This window comes from Elephas maximus, chromosome 27 (assembly GCF_024166365.1).
Source record: "Elephas maximus indicus isolate mEleMax1 chromosome 27, mEleMax1 primary haplotype, whole genome shotgun sequence".
In the NCBI taxonomy this organism is placed as follows: Eukaryota; Metazoa; Chordata; class Mammalia; order Proboscidea; family Elephantidae; genus Elephas; species Elephas maximus.
Window position 1 is genome coordinate 34206229 of NC_064845.1, and position 20560 is coordinate 34226788.

The following is a 20560-nucleotide window of genomic DNA, read 5'->3' on the forward strand; positions in this document are numbered from 1 at the left end:
AGATGGAAGCAACCAAAGTGCCCATCAATGGATGAATGGATAAATAAATCGTGGTATATTCACACAATGGAATACTATCCATTGATAAAGAACAGCAATGAATCTGTGAAACATTTCATAACATGGAGGAATCTGGAGGGCATTATGCTGAGTGAAATTAGTTGCAAAAGGACAAATATTGTATGAGACCACTATTATAAGAACTTGAAAAATAGTTTAAACAGAGAAGAAAATATTCTTTGATGGTTATGAAAGCAGGGAGGGAGGGAGGGAAAGGGGTTTTCACTAATTAGGTAGTAGATGAGATCTATTTTAGGTGAAAGGGAAGACAACGCACAATACAGAAGAGGTCAGCACAACTGGACTAAACCAAAAGCCAAGAAGTTTCCTGAATAAACTGAATGCTTTGAAGGCCAGCGTAGCAGGGGCGAAGGTTTTGGGACCATGGTTTCAGGGGACATCTAAGTCAACTGAAATAATAAAATCTATTAAGAAACATTCTGCATCCCACTTTGGAGAGTGGTGTCTGGGGTCTTAAATGCTAGCAAGCAGCCATCTAAGATGCATCAATTGGTCTCAGCCCACCTGGAGCAAAGGAGAATGAAGAACACCAAAGACACAAGGTAATCATGAGCCTGAGAGACAGAAAGGGCCCCATAAACCAGAGACTACATCAGCCTGAAATGAGAAGAACTAGATGGTACCTGGCTACAACCGATGACTGCCCTGACAGGGAACACAACAGAGAACCCCTGAGGGAGCAGGAGAACAGTGGGATGCAGACCCCAAATTCTCGTAAAAAGACCAGACTTAATGGTCTGACTGAAACTAGAATGACCCTGGTGGTCATGGTCCCCAGACCTTCTGTTAGCCCAAGACAAGAACCATTCCCAAAGCCAACTCTTCAGACAGGGATTGGACTGGACAATGGGACAGAAAATGATACTGGTGAAGAATGAGCTCCTTGGATAAAGTAGACACATAAGACTATTTGGAGAGCTCCTGTCTGGAGAAAAGATGAGAGGGCAGAGTGGGGCAGAAGCTGGCCAAATGGACAGGAAAATAGAGAGTGGAGGAAAGGAGTATGCTGTCTCATTAGAGGGGGAGCAACTAAGAGTATATAGCAAGGGGTACATAAGTTTTTGTATGAGACACTGACTTGGTTTGTAAACTTTCACTTAAAGCACACTAAAAATTTTTAAAAAAAGAAACCTCCAGGAGATTTTGACATGGCGTGTTTGCTACATGTGGGGAAAGGATGTGAGGAGTGGGTTGTTTCATGGAAGATGTTTAAACCAGGGCTTTGAAATGATTCATTCTGGTTTGAAGCTCTGCTGAGAGTTTGCATTTCAATAATTTCCCTGCTGAGAATTTGCATCTCTACCCCAGATATACTGAATCATAACCTACATTTTAACAATATTCCCAGGTGATTCTTATGTATAACTTCCTGGGAACTTGTTAGAAATGCAAATTCTCAGCAGAGGTTCGAGCCAGAGCCAGAAGGCTCCAGTTTGAAGCCCTGGTTTAATATGTCCAAGAAAGGTGCTCATCAACTCCCTTCCCACCTTCTCCCAGCAGCAGCTCCAGGCATTGGGGACCATGGTGGCCTCGGAGGGAGAATTTTGCATTCTTACTTTATGAGTTTTTGCAAAGCTCCTTCACAGCTCAGCTTAACAGTGAGCAAGGCCTCCTGGGAGGGCAACAAGCGCCAATTCTGCAGCTGCCCGCTGAGAAGATTGGACCGCGTACCAGAACCACAGGCTTTCATAAAAGCTTCCTATCAAAAAATGAAAATGTGGTGGCTCGACTCACAAACGGACATTGAGGAAATCAGGCGTTGGCTTCCACCTCCACAAAGTGGCATTTTTCAGTCATTTTCTTGCTATTATTTCTCAACTTAATCCTGTCTTTCACTGCCTCCCCATTGCTTTTCAAAATAAACCTACCCTTTCACTCTGTTCTCTTTCCACTAATGCTTCCTTTAAAGAGCACAGAGAATTCTTGGTAGAAGGCCACCTCCTGAAGATAGACATTTTATCTCCAGCTTCATCAGGAGACTTTAGAAACCATCACTGGCCAGACAGAAAAAAAAAAAAAAATCTTTTAGCTGCCATGTACTTAAGACTGCTCATTGCTGTATAGCCATATGATAAAATATTTTTGTATGAGCAAAAGAAGTACTGAAAGAGGCAGGTGGTAAGGATCATTGGTTTATTTCCTTTTTTCATTAGTTAATTTTTAAGTTCACACTATCCTCCAGAGCTTATCAGAATCTCCTGAGCTGGCATAGTCTCCAAGGTTGTCAATCCACAGGGGTCATTCCCATGGACAAAGTGGGAACCCCAAAGGATTGCAGGAAAAAAAGGAAATTTTTCACCAGGCATATTTTTATGTCCACCAAGAACAGGCGGCTCAATACCAACCTTCTAACACTGACCTTCAGATTGTTGCAGGACCCCCAAAACGGGGTTATTTTCCTCCATCTCCAGAGAAACCTGACTGTACTCTTTCTCTGACACTCAACTCCACGTTCACTGGGTCATCAAATCTGATTCATTTTCTGTCCTTAATGTCTTCAGTCATAATCCCCTTGTGACCATCATCTCTGTCCCGCCCTTATTCATTACACATAAAGGAATTATTGCAAACCTGAAGATGAAGAGTTGTTAGAAATGACTCAGCAGGGGCAGGACAAGCATGAAGAAGAGAGATAGATGCCTAAGGTACAAACTTGCAGGAAGCACTCATTCTCAGGGTCGTGCAGGCGCATAGTCAGCCAAGAATGAGCGCCTCCCTGGGTCTTATGCCCTGCTTGCCTCTCTCATCCCACCCAAGTCCTGACCCTGTGATTTGCTGTTGCATTTTGAGTTTTTAAAATCCATGGTTGCTGAAATGTGTGCTCATCCATACCTTGCACACTTCACCAGATACTACCACATACTCATCTAAGTGATATACTCAGGTCCTGCTGCTTGGTGTCTGCGTGCTTAGAGGCTGTTGCCCATGCCCGAAAGACGAAGAGAGGCAATTTTCCTGAAGCTTTGTCGTGTATGGAGTTGCAATTTTTCTTTATGGAAGTCTTTTTTCTCTGATCTTTGTATTACCCGAATCATTGTCTGCTTTTATAGCAAGACATCAACATGTTTTTGTCATCACAGAAAACTCTTGACCCTTGAGGAGTCTCAGTCATGTACTCAGCATATGTTGTATTCTGGGACAGTTTCAACTTCAGTGTCTCAAAGCACAGGTCTGATGCCTTTAGTTGTGAGGAGTGTTGTGATCCATTATGAAGGACATCTAGAAGAGAGGTGAGAGTACTTTATAAAGTATCAGCATTTGCCAATAATTTACTTTTTTAGATAAATTAGAGCAGAATCAAGGCTATCTCCATAACAACATCCTCACACCATCTAGAATTCTAAAATGTTTTCTTCAGTAGGAAAGAAAGGGGTGGCTTTACACCAGGACTTCCAAGTGCTGCTTTTATCTTTTAAACACTATGTACGTACTTGCAAGGTGTCATTGTCTCTCAAGTGTGTCTCATCGGGAAAAAAAGGCTCTGGGAGGTTGAGCTTAGTATACTCAGAGGTCCCCAGGTGTATGATTTCTTCGAACACTGTCTCTCAAGTGCCCCTTGAGCGTTCCTTTTGAGGAAGTTTTCCCAGAATTATGCACTTGTTTTTGGACCTCTGTCTGGTCAGGGCCTCATGGATGGATCCCAGGGTGTTTCACACCACCTTCTGTTCACAAAATACCTGTAGACTCCACCCACCACTAGATTTGTATCACAATCCTCGATTAAAAGGATCTTCACCTACATCTTCCTAACATTTCCAGTGGATTGGCTTTCTCTCCCCTTCAGGCTGAAACTCATCTCAGAAGATTTGAGATTTCAGTGGTCCTTTTGGGTCACTTCCAGTAGTCCGCAGTAGCATATATTCCCACCATTGTGTGTCGTGTGTGCGTACACATGCATACACACACACACCCCCCTCCACATACGCACATATTTCAATAGTCCCTCCCTTTCCTGTATTTTATAACTGCTTTGGGCACAAAGCTGTTTGGTCAAGGCGGTTTTTCTCCCCTAAATTACTGTAGTAGCCTCTTAGCTGGTCTCCCTGCCTCAAGGCCAACTCCTTCCATTTTTTATGGGAATCTTCATATCCATAAGAAGCCTTGGTATATTGATCATACATGTTCTCTTGAATGTTATGGAAGAACACAGTCTTTGGAGCCATATAAGCCTAGATTTAAACCCACCTCCACCCCTCTTACCTGTGACCTTCCTCACCTTTGAGCATCAGTGTCTTCATCATTAAAATGGAGTAATAATATCTCCCAGAGTTTTCTGAATATTAAATAACATAATGTCTATAAAGCAATTAGTACGGTGCCTGAGACAGAATAGGGTTTTAACAAAGGTCACTCATCTCTTCTTTCCTCCTTTTTACATCAAACTGAGAACATCTAAGGGTCAGGGAGGGACTAGGCAATTTTTCTCCACCTGGCCTTTCCTTCAGGCACACTGTTGCTATCAGCATTTTGTCAGTTGGTACCCTCTTCTTTAAAACATCTATGTATGCCGAAAACAGAGTTTGAACCCTGTCTAAATTTATTTTCACCCACAGTCCTGTGGAGGGGTGGTGAAGAAAAGAAAAAAAAAAAAAAAATCAGTGATGGAATAATAATTTTGTAAAGAATAAAAAGTTGTAAGTGAATTACTGTTTATTAGCCAATTGCTTTTCTTTTCTGGTCACTTTGATTTGATTTCAAGGTTACTTTTTTTTTTTCCCATCAGCTTTACTCTTACAGGCTGATCCTTAAGAAACACAAATGGAGCACATGGCACCTTCTCTCTGACCTTCTAGAAGTAACATCTCACCTTAACAAACCCGATAGGGCAGTCCAGTAATCCGTTATAATTGAGCTTTGCCAAATATAATACAAATAGCACTTTCTATCCACAAGAGCATAAGAGAAAAGAGATTTTCAGTGAATGAATTTGCTGAGCCCAAGAGAGAAGGGAAAGATGGAACATGAATGTTTCCTTCTTCCTCTATGACGCCTCGTTTTAATACCTACACCCAAGCTTAAGCATTTTTTGTGAACCATTTGCTGGATTAAACTCTTTATTTAGATGGTGATTATGTTGGAAATGAGAAGAAATGCTGCGTCTCATTTTTACACCCTTCAGGCTTAAGCTGTTGTTGCTGTTAAGAAGTGTTTCCTGAGTTAACTTTTATTTAGATGGGTATGATGATGGGAGTGAGAAAAAATGTAAGAAGTTGAAGAATAGTGACTACTTCATGGTAAAATAAGGAGCCTTGGTAGCACGAACAGTTAAACATTCAGTGGTTCGAACCTACCAAGCAGCTCTGCATAAAGATTATGCTTCCATAAAGATTATAGCCTAGGAAACCCTATAGGGCAGTTCTGCTCTGTTACCTGGAGTTGCTATGAGTTGAAACGGACTCAGTGGCACAGAACAAGTGGTAAGATAGAGGTTTCACTTCTCCATTTCCCACTCAAAGTGACATAAGTGGTCAGTCATATTCTTGGTCATAGGTAAGAATTCTTACACGAATGGGGAACAAAAAGTTGAATGTCTTACATGAAGCTGCTTCTTGAAGAACATTTTTTATAACCAGGACAACATGTCTCTCTACAGCTGGCCACTCATAAACTATGACAATGGCTTTGTTTACATAAGCCTAGTCTTTAACATAGAATTCAATGTTAAGGGGTTTAACCTATCCCTCAGAGATGAAGTTGTCCTACACAGAGAACACAGAAACCTTTTCTTAGTGAAATGTGGAGAATATTCTGCTTACTGCCTGATGACATGAGTCAGCAGTGGCTAGGATTTCTGACCTAGACTTCAATCTCAAGTTCTGTTTTGGACAAGGAGAACACATGGCAGGGAGGAGGAAGTGGGGAAGAAGGAGACTACAGAGAAGGTCATAACCAAATTGCTAACTAGTTTTCTTAGCTAATTAATTTCTTCTCTAACTTTCCTTTTGGGCAGGGTATATAAGGTGCTGCTTTTTTCCATCTGTGGCCATGTCTCCTTGTGGCGAATCACAATTCCTAGGAGATGCGTTCACTTGAAACCCACCTCTTCTCCTCTCTTCCTCTTCCAGGTAGCTATAGATTTCACTGCCTCCAACGGGGACCCCAGGAACAGCTGTTCCCTGCACTACATCCACCCCTATCAACCCAACGAGTACCTGAAGGCCTTGGTGGCTGTGGGGGAGATTTGCCAAGACTATGACAGGTAAGAGAGTACAGGGCAGCTGAATTTATCGTCTCTCATGTGGGTTCAGATGGTCCCTGGCTGATTCTCAGCAGGTCAATGGAAATTAGTCTAGCAACTCCTCATGCAGAAACTCATGAAAAAACAGGATACAACCTTCTCTAAATGTTTCACCCACTCCACACCTAGAGAAGCTGAGTGAGTTTGTACCATGCTCACCTTGGTCACCCAACAAAATCCTTTCTCAGATTTCTTTTCTTAATTGGCTTGCAGGACCACTGTATAGCAATTATGGTTTTCAGTTTTGAAGTTTTAATATGTGCCTTACTACTCAAAGGTTGGTCCATGGACTATCAGGATAGCATCACCTACTCACTTAGAATTCTAGACTCACCCCAGACCTACTGAATCCGAATCTATTTTTTTAGCTAGATTCCCAGAGCCTTCATCATGGCTTGCTGGCTGATGTATGGATGATCTGAAACAAACTGCTGACCTTTTCTGTTTCCTGATTGCTTCGCCTGCAAAATGCGGATGTTATTACCAGAGTGACATGTACATCTTTTTTGTGTACTGCAGAGTTTGGGAAGCCCTGGTTTATAGGACATTATTGCATCTAATCCTCACTATTGTAAGCATTGTTTAACCAAAGAAGAAAACTGTGCAGGGAGTAGTTTGCCCACTGTCACACAGCCAGAGGCAGGATTTGAACTTAGATCTATCTTAACACGATATTTCAGTTTAATGACCTCAAACACTATTGGTAGCTTTAGTAGAGGGTCACGTGTCTGCCTGCATGCACATGCGGGTATCTGTGCCTGTGCAAATGTGTGTGTGTGTATAGAAAACATGATTTTAAGATCAGATCACTGTCATATTGTTTTTACTTGATACTAAATATTGGCCTTTCCCACCAAGGAATGCCCTGTAACAAGTGATTTACATAAATTACGTTAAACTGGTTTTATTCTGTCTTTATTCAGTATTTCCAGATTGAGGTAAAGAAGCTCAGGTGTGTGTTCAAGAAGACTTTTGGAGGTGGAATCAATTTAAATTTAAATATTTGTAAATCTCAGTTGACTCCCTGGTGTGGTTGTTAAACAAGGTTAGTTAGCATAGTAATGAGCAGCAACTAATCTTTTAAACTAGGAAAATAAAGTGACTCTATCTTCCAAGTTTCTGAGAAATTTTATGCTATAGTATAACTTCTTTCTAGTTTCAGAATTGGTGATAACAATTTTGAAAACCTGTTACCCCACACGCCACAGGAAATGACACATCATTTTTTTTTCTAGTGACCATAGTATAGTGAGAAACAAATAAGACGGGTAATGGGAAAGGGCCCATCAGTCTCCTTCCTTCCCGCTGGAGTGCTCTGGATTCCACTTGGTCACCTCCAGTAACTCAAACGGGTGCGAAGACATTTAGGGGATGAATGACCAGGCACAGTAAAGCCAGAGCTTTAAACACTCCGGCCCTTGCTGACACTTCCCCTCCTGTACACCTGTAGCAGAAGGCAAGAGTCCTTTCACATTACCTGGTTGAAATGATTCTTCTCACACTTAAGCTTGAGATATTGACTGTAAAGATGACTTAATTTCAGCTCCGACCCCTGGAGGCCCAAGTACAGGGAGGATTCCTAGAGAGATTTATATCATGTGAAGATTTCTACAAGGAGAGAAAAGACTGAGTCTGACAGAGACTGGAGAAACCCCAAGAGCATGGCCCCCAGACACCCTTTTAGCTCAGCTTTGAAATCATTCCTGAGGTTCACCTTTCAGCCAAAGATTAGACAGACCCATAAAGTAAAACAAGACTAAATGGGTGCACCGGCCCAGGGGCAAGGAAGAGAAGGCAGGAGGGGACAGAAAAGCTGGTAATGGGGAAACTAAGGTCAGGAAGGGGAGAGTGTTGACATGTCATGGGGTTGGCAACCAACGACACAAAGCAATATGTGTATTAATTGTTTAACGAGAAGCTAGTTTGCTCTGTAAACCTTCATCTAAAGTACAATAAAAAATAAATAATTAAAAAAAAATTACACCTCCACTATAGCAGAAGCTTCTCTAAGCTTCCCCAAGACATCAATACAATTTTTCTCTCTCATCTTTCTGTAACACACGCAGGAATAATCTAGCATAATAACCAGTTACCATCCAGTTACTATCATGGAGACCCCACATGGTCGGAACAGAATTGTTCTCCATAGTGTTTTCAATGGATGATTTTTCAAGAGCAGATAACCAAGCTTTTCTTCTGAGGCACCTCTTGGCGGACTCGAACCTCCAACTTTTCGGTTAGCAGTAAGCGTGTTAACCATTTCCACTGGCCAGGGACTCCACGTAGTGTATGTATTAAAAGGCAAGAAGGAGGGGAGGGGAAGTGTTGGGGATTCTTAATAACTCTTTAAAACTGAAAATACTTGTAAAAGAGATAAAGTGAGGTAAAAGCACTTAATACGTCTCTCATACGTATATATGAATCTGAGTCTCCAGGAGTAAAAGCAGTCTAATAATGAATCCTAAGCAGAAAAGTTTATGGGCTGTCCAGAAATTAAGATATCCATGCCCAGACCCTCTCCCTGATCCTATGGCTTAAGTATTGGACAATCGGGAACAATTCACTCAACTTTTCCGTCTCCTGATTGCCTTACCTACTAAAGGCAAATACTATTATCAGAGTGACACGTACATCTTCTAAAGCTTTTATCCTTTTATAAAGTGAATCAAAGATTGGGAAGATTTTTGTATTCCCCCCCAAAATGTAGATTCAGTATAAAAATAAGATACAGCACCTTAGGAATTACGTGATGAATTACCGTAAAGGATTCTTTTGTAAAGTTTAAGAGGATAATACCAAAGCTATTAGCCCCGGCTGCCTAAGAAAATTAAGTTTCTGAAAGCTAGGGGAGCAATTTTTTTTTTTTTTTCTTTTCATACAAAGAAGGCAGCTCCATGTTAAAATAGACAAATATCTAAGGAAGAAAAGCATGATTGAAAACCTCAGAGCTCTTTTAAAAGTCTCCCTGGAAGAATGTGTAATTGCAAACTGCTCGCTTAAAAACTGACAAGGGTCGCAGTCTCTCCTTCGTGTGGGTAGATAGACAATAGACAGGCAGAGTCAGGAAATTTCAAGTCGGTGCTCTGGAATTAATTTATTCTCCCGTCAAAGTCAGTGACGTTGGTGCTCAAAAAAAAACACTTGAATACGAATGGACAGAAGGCATCATTCCCCCTCCTGCTGCGACAGAGAGATTTTTAATCCCCATGAGCCTTAGAAATTCCTCTCAGCCCCTGACAGCCAACAGTTTTTTTTTTTTTTTCTGCCTTGCAGTCATCGCTAAGAGGTCATTGCGAGGTGATCCGCGAAGTAGAACAGCTAGAGAGAGGCATAAAGCTGCTCTATGGGTGGCCTTGGAGGGACGCTCCCCTCAAATATCTGATCCTCAAACCCAAAAGGCAATCCTGCCAGTCTGATCCATCTCTGGCCCTCTGAAGGAGACATCACCACCGATTCCCTCCACTCTGACTTCCTAAGCATGCACACACACACACACGTACACATGCATGTACAGACACAGGCACACACGAGCTCATACAGTCCCTGTGGGACGTACACTTTCCCTTCCTGGTCTCCTAAAGCTTCTCAAGGCCAAGTTGCCATCCACTCCTTGGGCCCAGCACAGACATGGGTTTCCGACTATATGAAATGTTCTGTAATAGAATGGCTTATCTGTCTGCTATCTAGAGAGTATGAATATTGAGCACATTGCTGGAAATACAAACTGCCATTTTATAGATGTGGACCCCCCCAGAATGAGAGAATGATATCCAGAAACTGAGGCAGGAGTCTTCCTCCACAATGTGCTAGGTACTTTGCTAGGATGCAAGGTGAGAATGAAAACCCAATTAGGACAGGTATCTTGAGTGTAGAGGATTGGGGTAGAAATCAGAAGACAGGTTCATATCACAGAGCTACCTTTCCACACTACCAACACTCGTCAGTTATTCTCAACCTTATCTGCACATTGGAACTACTTGGGAGGTCTTCAAGTACTGATACCTGGGTCCCACCCTAGAGATTCTGGTGTATTTGGTCTGGTGATTCAAATGGGCATGCAGAGTCAAGAACCAGAGTTAAATTGGGAGAGGTGGGTCAGATGGGTCACCATTTTCATTCCATTTTCCATTCTCTTCCCTCACTAAGGACCTATGCAGCACCTCCTGGGTGCTAGGCACCTCACGTGGTGTGGCGAAGACAGATAGAAATTAACAAAGCACAGTTTTCTCAAGTGACTCAGTCTCATAGCAGAGAAAGACATGTAAATAAATCACAGCCTAGCATGGCCAGGGCAAACTAGGGTGCGTGTACAAGGATGGGGAGTGCGTAAAGGGGAGAAGCATAAGCTCTAATCTTGGTGAGAAGAGGAATGGTCAAAAAGGGCACCCTGCACAGGTGATTTATGGGCTGATCAGAATTCTGCCTACTCTGTAAAAAAAAAAAAAAAACTCTGTAGTTTGTTATAATTAGAACATGACTGAACTTTTCAAAGGCACACTGATGGTGCACCAGTTAAGTGCTCGGCTGCTAACAAAAAGTGGATGGTTTGAACTCCCCAGCTGCTCCATGGGAGAAAGATGTGACAGTCTGCTTCTGTAAAGATTACAGCATTGGAAACTCTTTGGGGCAGTTCTACTCTGTCCTATAGGGTCACCATGAGTTGAAATCAACTCAATGGCAACAGGTTTGGTTTGGTTTGGTTCGGTTCGGTTCGGTTTGTACTTGTCTTCATGATTCTGAATCATTAGACCAAACTAGCCTCCAACGAGGGCAGAGTCAACAGAGGTAATGGAAGGAGCATGGGTCCTGGTGGTAGGTAGATCTGGGTTCCACCCCCAGCTCTGCTCCCTCTTCTTTCATGAGTCTTACATTACCTGGGCCTTGGTTTCCTTGTTTGCAGATTGAAGGTTTATCTAGCATCTCTTGAAGAACAGTTGTAAGGGTTACATATAAAGCAGCTAGCTAGCACAGGTTCTGCCCTTTGTAAACAATAAATGGTAGAGGCTATCTTCTTTAATACTCTAGATTTATTTTTAAAAAAATAAGCTGAGCACAAAAGGAGAAAGGAGTATAGCGCTAAAGGCCATTTTGGACCAATGATGTTTACTTTTGGGTTGTTTTTTTTCTCCTGTACCCATAGAAAGAATTTGGCATAAATGTATAACGCTCACACATTTTTTACATTGAAATCTAATGTTTCTTTCTATGGGTTTAAATAGTGACAAAAGAAGAAATTTCTAATGTATTGTAAATATAGCCATTTAAAAATAAAACTCTCACATAACTCTTGTGAATGTATCCAATAGAATCTAAATGTCATAGCTCTTTCATACCCACCATCATCCATTTAAAAAAAAATGCATGAACAATTTCTTCAGTTTGAGATGGGAATTTTCATTGTTTCTTTTTTTCCATAAACTCATATTTTTACTCCCTTCCCTCCCAGAATTTTATCCTAACATACCCTAGTAAATTTGTTTCAGTATCCATTTATTGATCACTGTATCATACTTTCTATAATAAATATGAATATAAATTGAAACTTAAAATTTTCTAGAATTTTCTGTGACCATAGATTCAAAGCATTTAAAAAATGCCTTCTGGATTGAATTTTCATTACCATTATCATTCATATACAACGAATAAAAAAAGCACAAATATATTGGAAGTGTTATGATTTAATTATTGACTATAAAAAGCAAAAATTTATTGGAAATCTAGCTCTTAATGAAACAGATAATTTTTTTTAATCAGTTTACGTATCCATGGATAAACTGCTACTTATCACTAGAATGGGAGAACCCACATCAATCCTAGTCAGATTTCTGTTTACATTAATGTCAATACTAAGAAAACTTGTAAATGAGTATGTAGGAATGGAAAAAGTTTCACTAACGGTATTACTCAATTCTTTTAAATCTAAGTTAGAATTGAAATCACACAATCTATCATCAAAATATATTTTTAATGATCTACCCACTGAGATCAGCACTTCCTACAATTTTTTTTGAAGCAAACATTGGCAACTATCCGACTTGCAAAAGTATCTGCTTTCCAGTGAATCGTGCACATTTAGAAGTATTTCTTTATTCGATGCTGCGGAGTTTTTACACTTGGGAGCCGTGCACTGTGGTAGTTGAGATTCAGAATGGGGAAAGGAGAAGGGCGATTGTGAAGGAGAAGGTGTGAAGGGAGAACAGATTTCTCCATCACAGGTGTTGCCAGAAGATGAATTTCAGCAAAAAATATATATGGAAGTGGAGGAACCGAATCAGATTTCCTAAAAAAAAAAAAAAAAAATGCTGTCATGCCCCTGTAAGGGCTTTGCATTTCATATACCCCGGTTTTAAGACCGCCACTCTAGAGAGCAATCTTCATGACATGAACGTCCAAAACCGGTTGCCGTGGCATCGACTCCTGCTCGTGGCAACCCCACCATGTCTGTCAGAGTAGGGCTGTGCTCCGTAGGGTTTTCAATGGCTGATTTTTCAGAAGAAGATCACCAGGCCTTTTTTCTGATGCCCCCCTGGGTGGACTCAAACTTCCAACCTTTCAGTTAGCAGGTGAGCACTAACCATCCAGAGATGGCTTATTAAATGTCTAGGTGTTCTTAAATGTCATGAAATGCTCTGTTAGTCTCCATTTCCTTATGGACGCAATTATTCGTCTTTACTTTCATTTATCTCTTGCCTTATGTCAAAGTCTCCCTTACAGGGAGCTAAACTGAATCTTCCATCTAGAGATCACTTGACCATAGTCATTTCCTGAGAAGTGCAAGACGGCTTACTCATTACCACTGAAGACCATGGGCTCTGTTATTGTATTTGTGCTATTTTATTCCAGTAGTAGGAAATATTGCCTATACCAATGCAGTGATACACCCCTGAAATTCCCAGATTGACAGGCTCTACCAATCAGTTTCCCAGATAGTTGCTAAATGTCCCTTTTGCTCAATCAAAGTGAATCCCACGGCGTTATTTGAAGTGTTGGCATACCTACGCTTTGCTTTGTGCTCAGCTTGCCTTCTCTTGCTTCTTACATAAAACTATTCTCTGTCTAGTTTTGTATTTAATGGGGAAGAAGGGATGTTTCAATCTATTGTGCTTAAGCTTGAATTTTTCTTTAGTATGTTTATTAGTTAGGAGCTTTGTGGTAGCTAACTTCAGAGAAGTTATGCCCTCCTGGCTCATTAATTATTCCCCTTGTAGGTGAGGCATTTTCCCATCTCCCTACTCTTGAAACTCAATTATGTAACAGTATAGCATGTCCAAGAAACTTCAAATCCCCAGGGGTGGCTTAGAAGTTACAAGTGGAAAATCATTAAGGCTGGGACACTGGTCTGGTGTTTAGAAATGGATAAAATGTGAGATCTCATCTCTCCTAAAATCATCAAGAAGAAAATTAAGTGTGGAGCCTCCCAGGTTTCTCTGTTCCTATTTTGACTTCCAAGCTGTCTGAATTGGAAGAACCAGACTCATCTTCTACCAGGAAAGCCTTCTTCTAGACGTAACTAGAAAATACATCTGAAATCCATCTGGTAGATCCCTTTGACACACACACTTCCTTGTCTTGGTTAAGGAGGAATTACTGAGACAAAGTATTTCAGTATTTCCAAGAACCAGAAGTATTCTTTTTTTATATACATATAATTTTTATTGTGCTTTAAGTGAAAGTTTACAAATCAAGTCAGTCTCTCACACAAAAACCCATATACACCTTGCTACACATTCCCAATTACTCTCCCCCTAATAAGACAGCCCGCTCTCTCCCTCCATTCTCCCTTTTTGTGTCCATTTTGCCAGCTTCTAACCCCCTCCACCCTCTCGTCTCCCCCCCAGGCAGGAGATGCCAACATAGTCTCAAGTTGATCCAAGAAGCTCACTCCTCACCATCATCCCTCTCCAACCCATTGTCAAGTCCAATCCATGTCTGAAGAGTTGGCTTCAGGAATGGTTCCTGTCCTGGGCCAACAGAAGGTCTGGGAGCCATGACCACTGGGGTCCTTCTAGCCTCAGTCAGACCATTAAGTCTAGTCAGATGTATTCTTTATCAGAGCTTTGGCTTATCACTTATAAGCTGTTATGATTCTCTTATCATCATTAATACCTTCTCTAATACATGGTTTTTGTAATGCATCACAAAGCCTGGATCTACAAAACAATAGGGAAAGGGGAGAGGGGCCTGGTGATTTTCTGGGGAATTTAGTTTTTGATTCCAAAGAAAATTCTTTGGAAATAATTTTGTGAATTCATTGTAAAAATTCTGGCTTCCTTGTATCTCCAAACCCCTAGCCACAAATTTGGTCAAACTGGTTATGTTCTGGTGAGTATTTGCCAAGGTCATCACTGGCTACTAATGATTTCCAAATTGGTTAGGTGGTGATGGGTGAGAATGTGCCCTTGCTCCTCTGATTTCTCAGCCAGACTGCAAGGCCTCCTTTTGCTTACAGAAGATGTTTAGGGACAGCGAAGCCTAATCTCAATTCCCTTTTCTCCTCGATGAACTCTGCAAAGAGCTGAAAAATGCAGGAGTGGTTCCAAGAGCATATCTCAGTTGTGTTCTTAATGGCAGAGGAAGTGGGAGGCAGATGGCATGAGAAGGACATGCCCTCAGCCAAGTGCAGTACTCCAGTGCCTCTTTGCAATACCACCACCCCCGCCCCCATGGTAGCACAAAATCTGCTTAAGAAGGGTCTTATGTGTTGCCTGGTCAGAGGACACAGTTACTAGAAGTGCCAGAAGGAAATCAGGTTTAGTATCACATATAAGCATTATATTACGAAGGTATGGTTGAAAAGGCATGGGTTTTGGAATCGCATAATCCTCCACTTAATTACCTTAGGCCACTTATTGAACCTTTCTGAGACTCAGTTTATTCATCTGTAAAATGGGACTAAGAAGCAGGTGGTATTTCAAGGATTGTGTGAGAATTAAATGAGGTAAGTATGTAAATCACCTAGTGTGGTATCTGGCACATATTATGTGCCAATAAGTGTTAGTTCACCTCCTCCCCCTACTCTTACCTATCAAAAAAAAATAGTACAGTACAATTAGAATTGAGTTACAAATTTGATTTGAATGAATAAATTTAGGGAAAAAAATTCCAATACGCATAAGAGAAAACAAAACAAAGGACATATATGTGACGTTCATGAATTTTCACAAGAATTCTCCCTTCTTTATATAGCCACATTTCAGTGATTCAATTTATGGGTTATCTATTCATTAAATCTTTACTGAGCACACGCTCTGTGATAAGTACTATGCTGACAGTGGGGACAGGAGAAAGGACTGGGGAGGGGGGTGACGGTGGAGATGTAAAGATATTAATACAAAAGATAGAGTTCCTCAGTCATCAGAAGCTAATAAGAGACTTGTAAACAATTTATTGCTGTTGTTGTGTGATAAGATGCCAGAGTCAATGAGTCCTGTAAATGGGACCAAGCTCTATCGTTATCCATTGTATTGAGTCGATTCCAATTTATAGCAACCGTATAGGACAGTAAAACAGCCCCATAGAGTTTCCAGAGCTATAAATCTTTACGAAAGCAGACTGCCACATCTTTCTCCCACAAAGTGGCTGGAGGTTTGAACCGCCAAACTTTTGGTTAGCAGTCAAATGCTTTCCACTGCTTTTTAATAGTGCTTTGGATTCAGGCGAGGCTGGATTTGAACCTTGGCACTAACTAGCAGCATAATCTTGGGCCAGTCACCTCTCAAGTCCTCAGTTTGCCCACCCATAAAATGAGAGGAATAATCTCTTTCTGTGCAGATTTTAAAAGATAGTATGTATGAAAGACCCTAACACAATCAACCACAGGAGTTATCTGATAATCACTTTTCAAAGGAAACAGAAAGCTGTAATGGGGAAAAAACCCTGGGGCCATTTTATTCCTTGGTATCAAATCTCGAAAAAAGTTAAGGGAAGAAGTTGCAGACTAATGACTAACAAACTTTGGGGATTATTTCTTGATTTTAATCACCCGTGCTGTTGCGATGCCCCATTAGCAGATAATCAGAAAGCGTGAGTTAGCACCATGATTTGTTCCAGGGAGGATATGAAGGTTCATTTTTTTTTTCCTTATTAGATGAACAAATGAAGCATTTCTTCTTTTTTTTTTTAATTTTGATTTCAGTGACAAAATGTTCCCAGCCTTTGGATTTGGAGCCAGGATACCTCCAGAGTACACGGTGAGTGGATGGGGATAGGATCTTCTTTCGTTTTGCTGTGGCCCAAGGATACCCTGGGTTTCCTTTTCAGGAGTCTCACTCTTGGTACTTGATATAAACTATGTAAATGGGGTACAGAGAGTCTGAAATGACCCACAGAATCAGCTAGATTATCTTCTCAGAGCCTGTCTCTTGTCAAAACCCAATCACCTGCTATTCTGGGTAGGTCTTTTCAGAGGCCCAAATGAAGGGTTCCGTTTTCTAGCATCTTGTAGATATGGTCGGAGACAGAGAAAACACTCAGGACATTGATTTCCTGTGACTCAAAACCTATTAAGATCTCCCTTAAGAAAAAAACTGAAAACCCATAATACAATGAAGTCTACAGACTCCATTATCCCAAGACTCTGAGATCCAGCCTTGCATGGGAGACTCAGGGAAGTTCTGAAGGAAAAACCATTCTGGCTTAGAGTATTGGGAAGCTGAAAGATTTTTACAAAGATGTTGGAATCCTATTTGGTTTCAATACTGATTTTTCATGACACAAAGAAGGCAAAGCTAGTATGTAGAGAGATCTGCACTGCAGTGGAGCCGAGGCACTCTGCCGTGGTACACTCAGGTGTTCCTGTGGGCCCCTCTCCACCAGGGAACTCAGCTCCCCCAGGTGGGCAGGGTCTTCGAGAGGCAGTGGGGTCCCTTCCCCAGCCTTGGCTTTACCAAGGCATTCTCTGAAGCCTGAGCTATGTGCAAGTAGCACTGCCCAGTCATCAATTTCTTTTTTACATACTGCATCTAACCCACAGGTCAGGAAACAGGTACTGACGTTTGCTTCCTCACCAGAGCTGTCAGACCAGGCGCCTTCCACTCCAGTGTACTTTGTGAAAGAGGGAATTGATCGCCCTGTTACTACTGGGCTGAGCAGTGGATGGACTGCCATGTCTTCCTGTCCCCTCCCCCTTCTTGTTTGCCTTGTATTCAACACTAGCCTCCCTGCTGGGTATGGCTCTGGAATTCTAGAAGCATTTGTCCGAAATAGAGCACTTGGGGAGAAAGATTATAGAACAGGAATTGTCAACTACTAGCCTACGAAACTTAATTAGCCCATAACCATATTATATTTGATACACAGTTTTTTTTTAAGAATTGGGAAATTTCATATAAAATGCCAGATTTCCGGCTTCTCTTGAAAAACTGAAAGACCAGGTAGAGCTAAGATTAAAAGATGACACATGCAAGAATGAGCCCAGATCTGAGGAGACCCAGTCGTCTTTAGATAGGGTATCAGCTGCAGAATGTGGGCAGGTGGTTACTCACCTTTTCACAGAGCTGGTGAGCCTTGAAACTGGAATGCACCTCAACAACCATCAGGCCAACTACCCAGATGCTTGAGTGTTCTCCACCACATCGCCACCAAGCAGTCTTCTGGCCTTGACTTGGCCCAGCAGGGCTGAGGCCAGAGCTGTGTGGCATGCCTTGTTCCAGGCCTTCTTCTCATCCTTAACATCTGTTCTGGTCCCCTGACTGGAGTAACTTAGCCTTCTTGCCATTCCTGACACCTTCAGGTTCACCTGATCCCCTAGCTCTACCCTACCCGTCAGCTAACTTGCTCTTTCTGCTGTCCTAACAGGCACCTTTCATATCTCCTCTAGTCCAAAAAAGCCATTCAAATATCCCTTTTCCATGCCTAATCCCCCCTCTGCCCCAGACATGCACTGATGGTCTCAGCAGCTCAGGTACCCCAGAGAGTTTAAAAGGTCACCATGATTTACTTCTTTAGGACATAGTCTTAGAGTGTGCATTAAGACTCAGAAACAAGCAAGTCTCTCTAATTTGCATTCCCCCAGTAACAGACTTTGAGACAAGGATTTGGATGTAAATCGTTTATTTGGAGGTAGAGGAAACATCAATAAAAAGTGAGGAAACAGTGAAGGAAGCCAATAAAGGTATATTAACAAGAGAGCTACCCTGTGGGCAACTGGAGCTTAATCCTGCTGGGGAGCCCTGGGAGACAGAGTAGAGCATACACAGAACCCAAGGCATACGGGAGCTGAGGCATTTTATTCATCAACTCCTGTTAACCCTTGATTAAGGTTGCTCCCGAACTAAAACCCAAACTTGAGGCCGTGGAGTTGATTCCAACTCATACTGACCCTACAGGACAGAGTAGAACTGCCCCATAGGGCTTCCAAGAAGTGGCTGGTGGATTCAAACTGCTGACGTTTTGGTCAGCAGCCATAGCTCTTAACCACTGCATCACTAGGGCTTCAAGTCTGCTCTCAGGGAACGTTAGTTCCCCACCACTTTTTATCTGTCACTTAGGCAAAGCAGGCTCCAGAGGCCACAGGAAGCCCTACGGCAAAGAAGCCCTATGGTCGGAAGTCAGTTGACTTGCCTGGAAGTGCTAAGGACAAGAGTATCTGCTATGACCTCCTACAAAGAAAAGAAGGGTCTTTTAACACGGTGACCCATTTTCTAGCCCCCAAGGGAGTCATTGCTTGGAAATAGCCTTTGAAATGGAATTTTCCACAAAATTCCAAATACCAGAAAAGCCCTCTTACTTTATCAAGTTTTGGAAAGAGAAAAATGAAAAATATGTTATTTGACCTTGCTCATAGGCCCTGCCAGGTAGAGGAATTTGTGTTGGAAGATTACAAAATATAATACTTTGTTAGTTTTCCAAAAGTGCAGTTATTTTACCTGTAAATATGTGAAAATCTCCTTGCTTTGTAGCTCTACATATCACATCAGAATGATCCTCAAATGTCAACCGTTTAGCTGCAGCCTTTATAACTATCGCCGTGTTGAGAGGACAGCTTGGTTTATTGAGTTTTGTTGTTGTTGTTGTTTATTTGTCTGTTTGTTTTTTATCACTTGGTCCAAGTAGAGTCTAGGCAAATCTAAGTCTCCGTTCTGTGGCCAGTTCTATCTGGGAGCTATTTGAAGTTACATTTTTATGAAATATTTTCTTGGATTTTTTTATATGCCCTATTCTGCCCTCCTGCCAACATTTATCTGATTCTAGAAAATCTTTCTCTCACCTCAACTCCACAGGGAGCTTAGAATTCACCATCCATCTCAGATTGATTGTGTAAAGGCTTAAAATGGTTCCTGCTGTTTAACACATAATGAATATAATGGGCATTTGTGTGCATGCTCCAAACCCCAGTGCCTCCTTACTGTATTACAGTTGTAATTCTTCTTTCTTTCTTCTTAAAAATTTAATTGGTGTCTAGGTCTCTCATGACTTTGCAATCAACTTTAATGAAGACAACCCGGAATGTGCAGGTAAATCACAACTTAAAAGAAAGCTAGCGTCTCATAGCCCTCCTGTCTATACGTTTCCCATTTTAGCCTCTCTCCTTTGACTCAGTTATGATTGTTCACAGCAAAGAAGTTGGCTGTCTGGATCCAAATAAGCCATACTACTCTACTGGCAACAGAGAGCACCATAACAACAGAGCAGAAAAATAAGCTCTGGACAAGACAAAATGCAGAAAAGATCTTGAGCTTACAGCAAGAATATTGATCCCAATCCTGGATTGCTATGGCCAAAATAACATGGGGGGAAGTTCATCTCATGGGCAGTGACCAGACACCCCTTTCTTGCTTTCCAAGTTTTCATCAAGTCTATTTTTCATAATTCCCTCTCTATGCAGGCATAAGGAAACAAGGAAACATGAAAATCATTTGAACTTTTCAGCACGTTTGCAAAGGACATGGCCTCAGTGATCTTGATCAAGTAGCTTCTTGGTTTTGTTCCAGAAAAAGCCTTTTTAAAGACTGTGTTCTATGTTCATCATTTCCAGGCAGAAGTTTTCTAACATAATTCCACAAAATAATAATGATGACACTATGATGATGATTATAGTGATAAATTTTATTCTATAATTAATTTTCCCAATATCTACATAACAAATAGAGCCAAGTACATTTGTTGTTAGAAGACCTTAAGACATTTTTATGATGGAGTAGAAAGAAATACCCGTATCTCTCTCCTCCTTCTCGTCAGTGAGGAAGGAGGCTGAGCAAGGGTTAATGCAGACCCAATAGGGTGTGTAGAGCATCTAGCAGT

The 20560-nt window shown here is 41.4% G+C and overlaps 1 protein-coding gene across 1 annotated transcript in view; it reads left to right on the forward strand.

Annotated features, from left to right (window-relative positions):
* Positions 1-20560, forward strand: part of CPNE4 (copine 4) — a 621882-nt gene that overhangs the window by 579651 nt on the left and 21671 nt on the right. The window contains exons 11-13 of the mRNA XM_049870893.1: positions 6147-6280; positions 16455-16509; positions 19722-19773. Of these exons, the coding sequence (XP_049726850.1) occupies positions 6147-6280; positions 16455-16509; positions 19722-19773 (241 nt within the window). The remainder of the gene's footprint in view (positions 1-6146; positions 6281-16454; positions 16510-19721; positions 19774-20560) is intronic.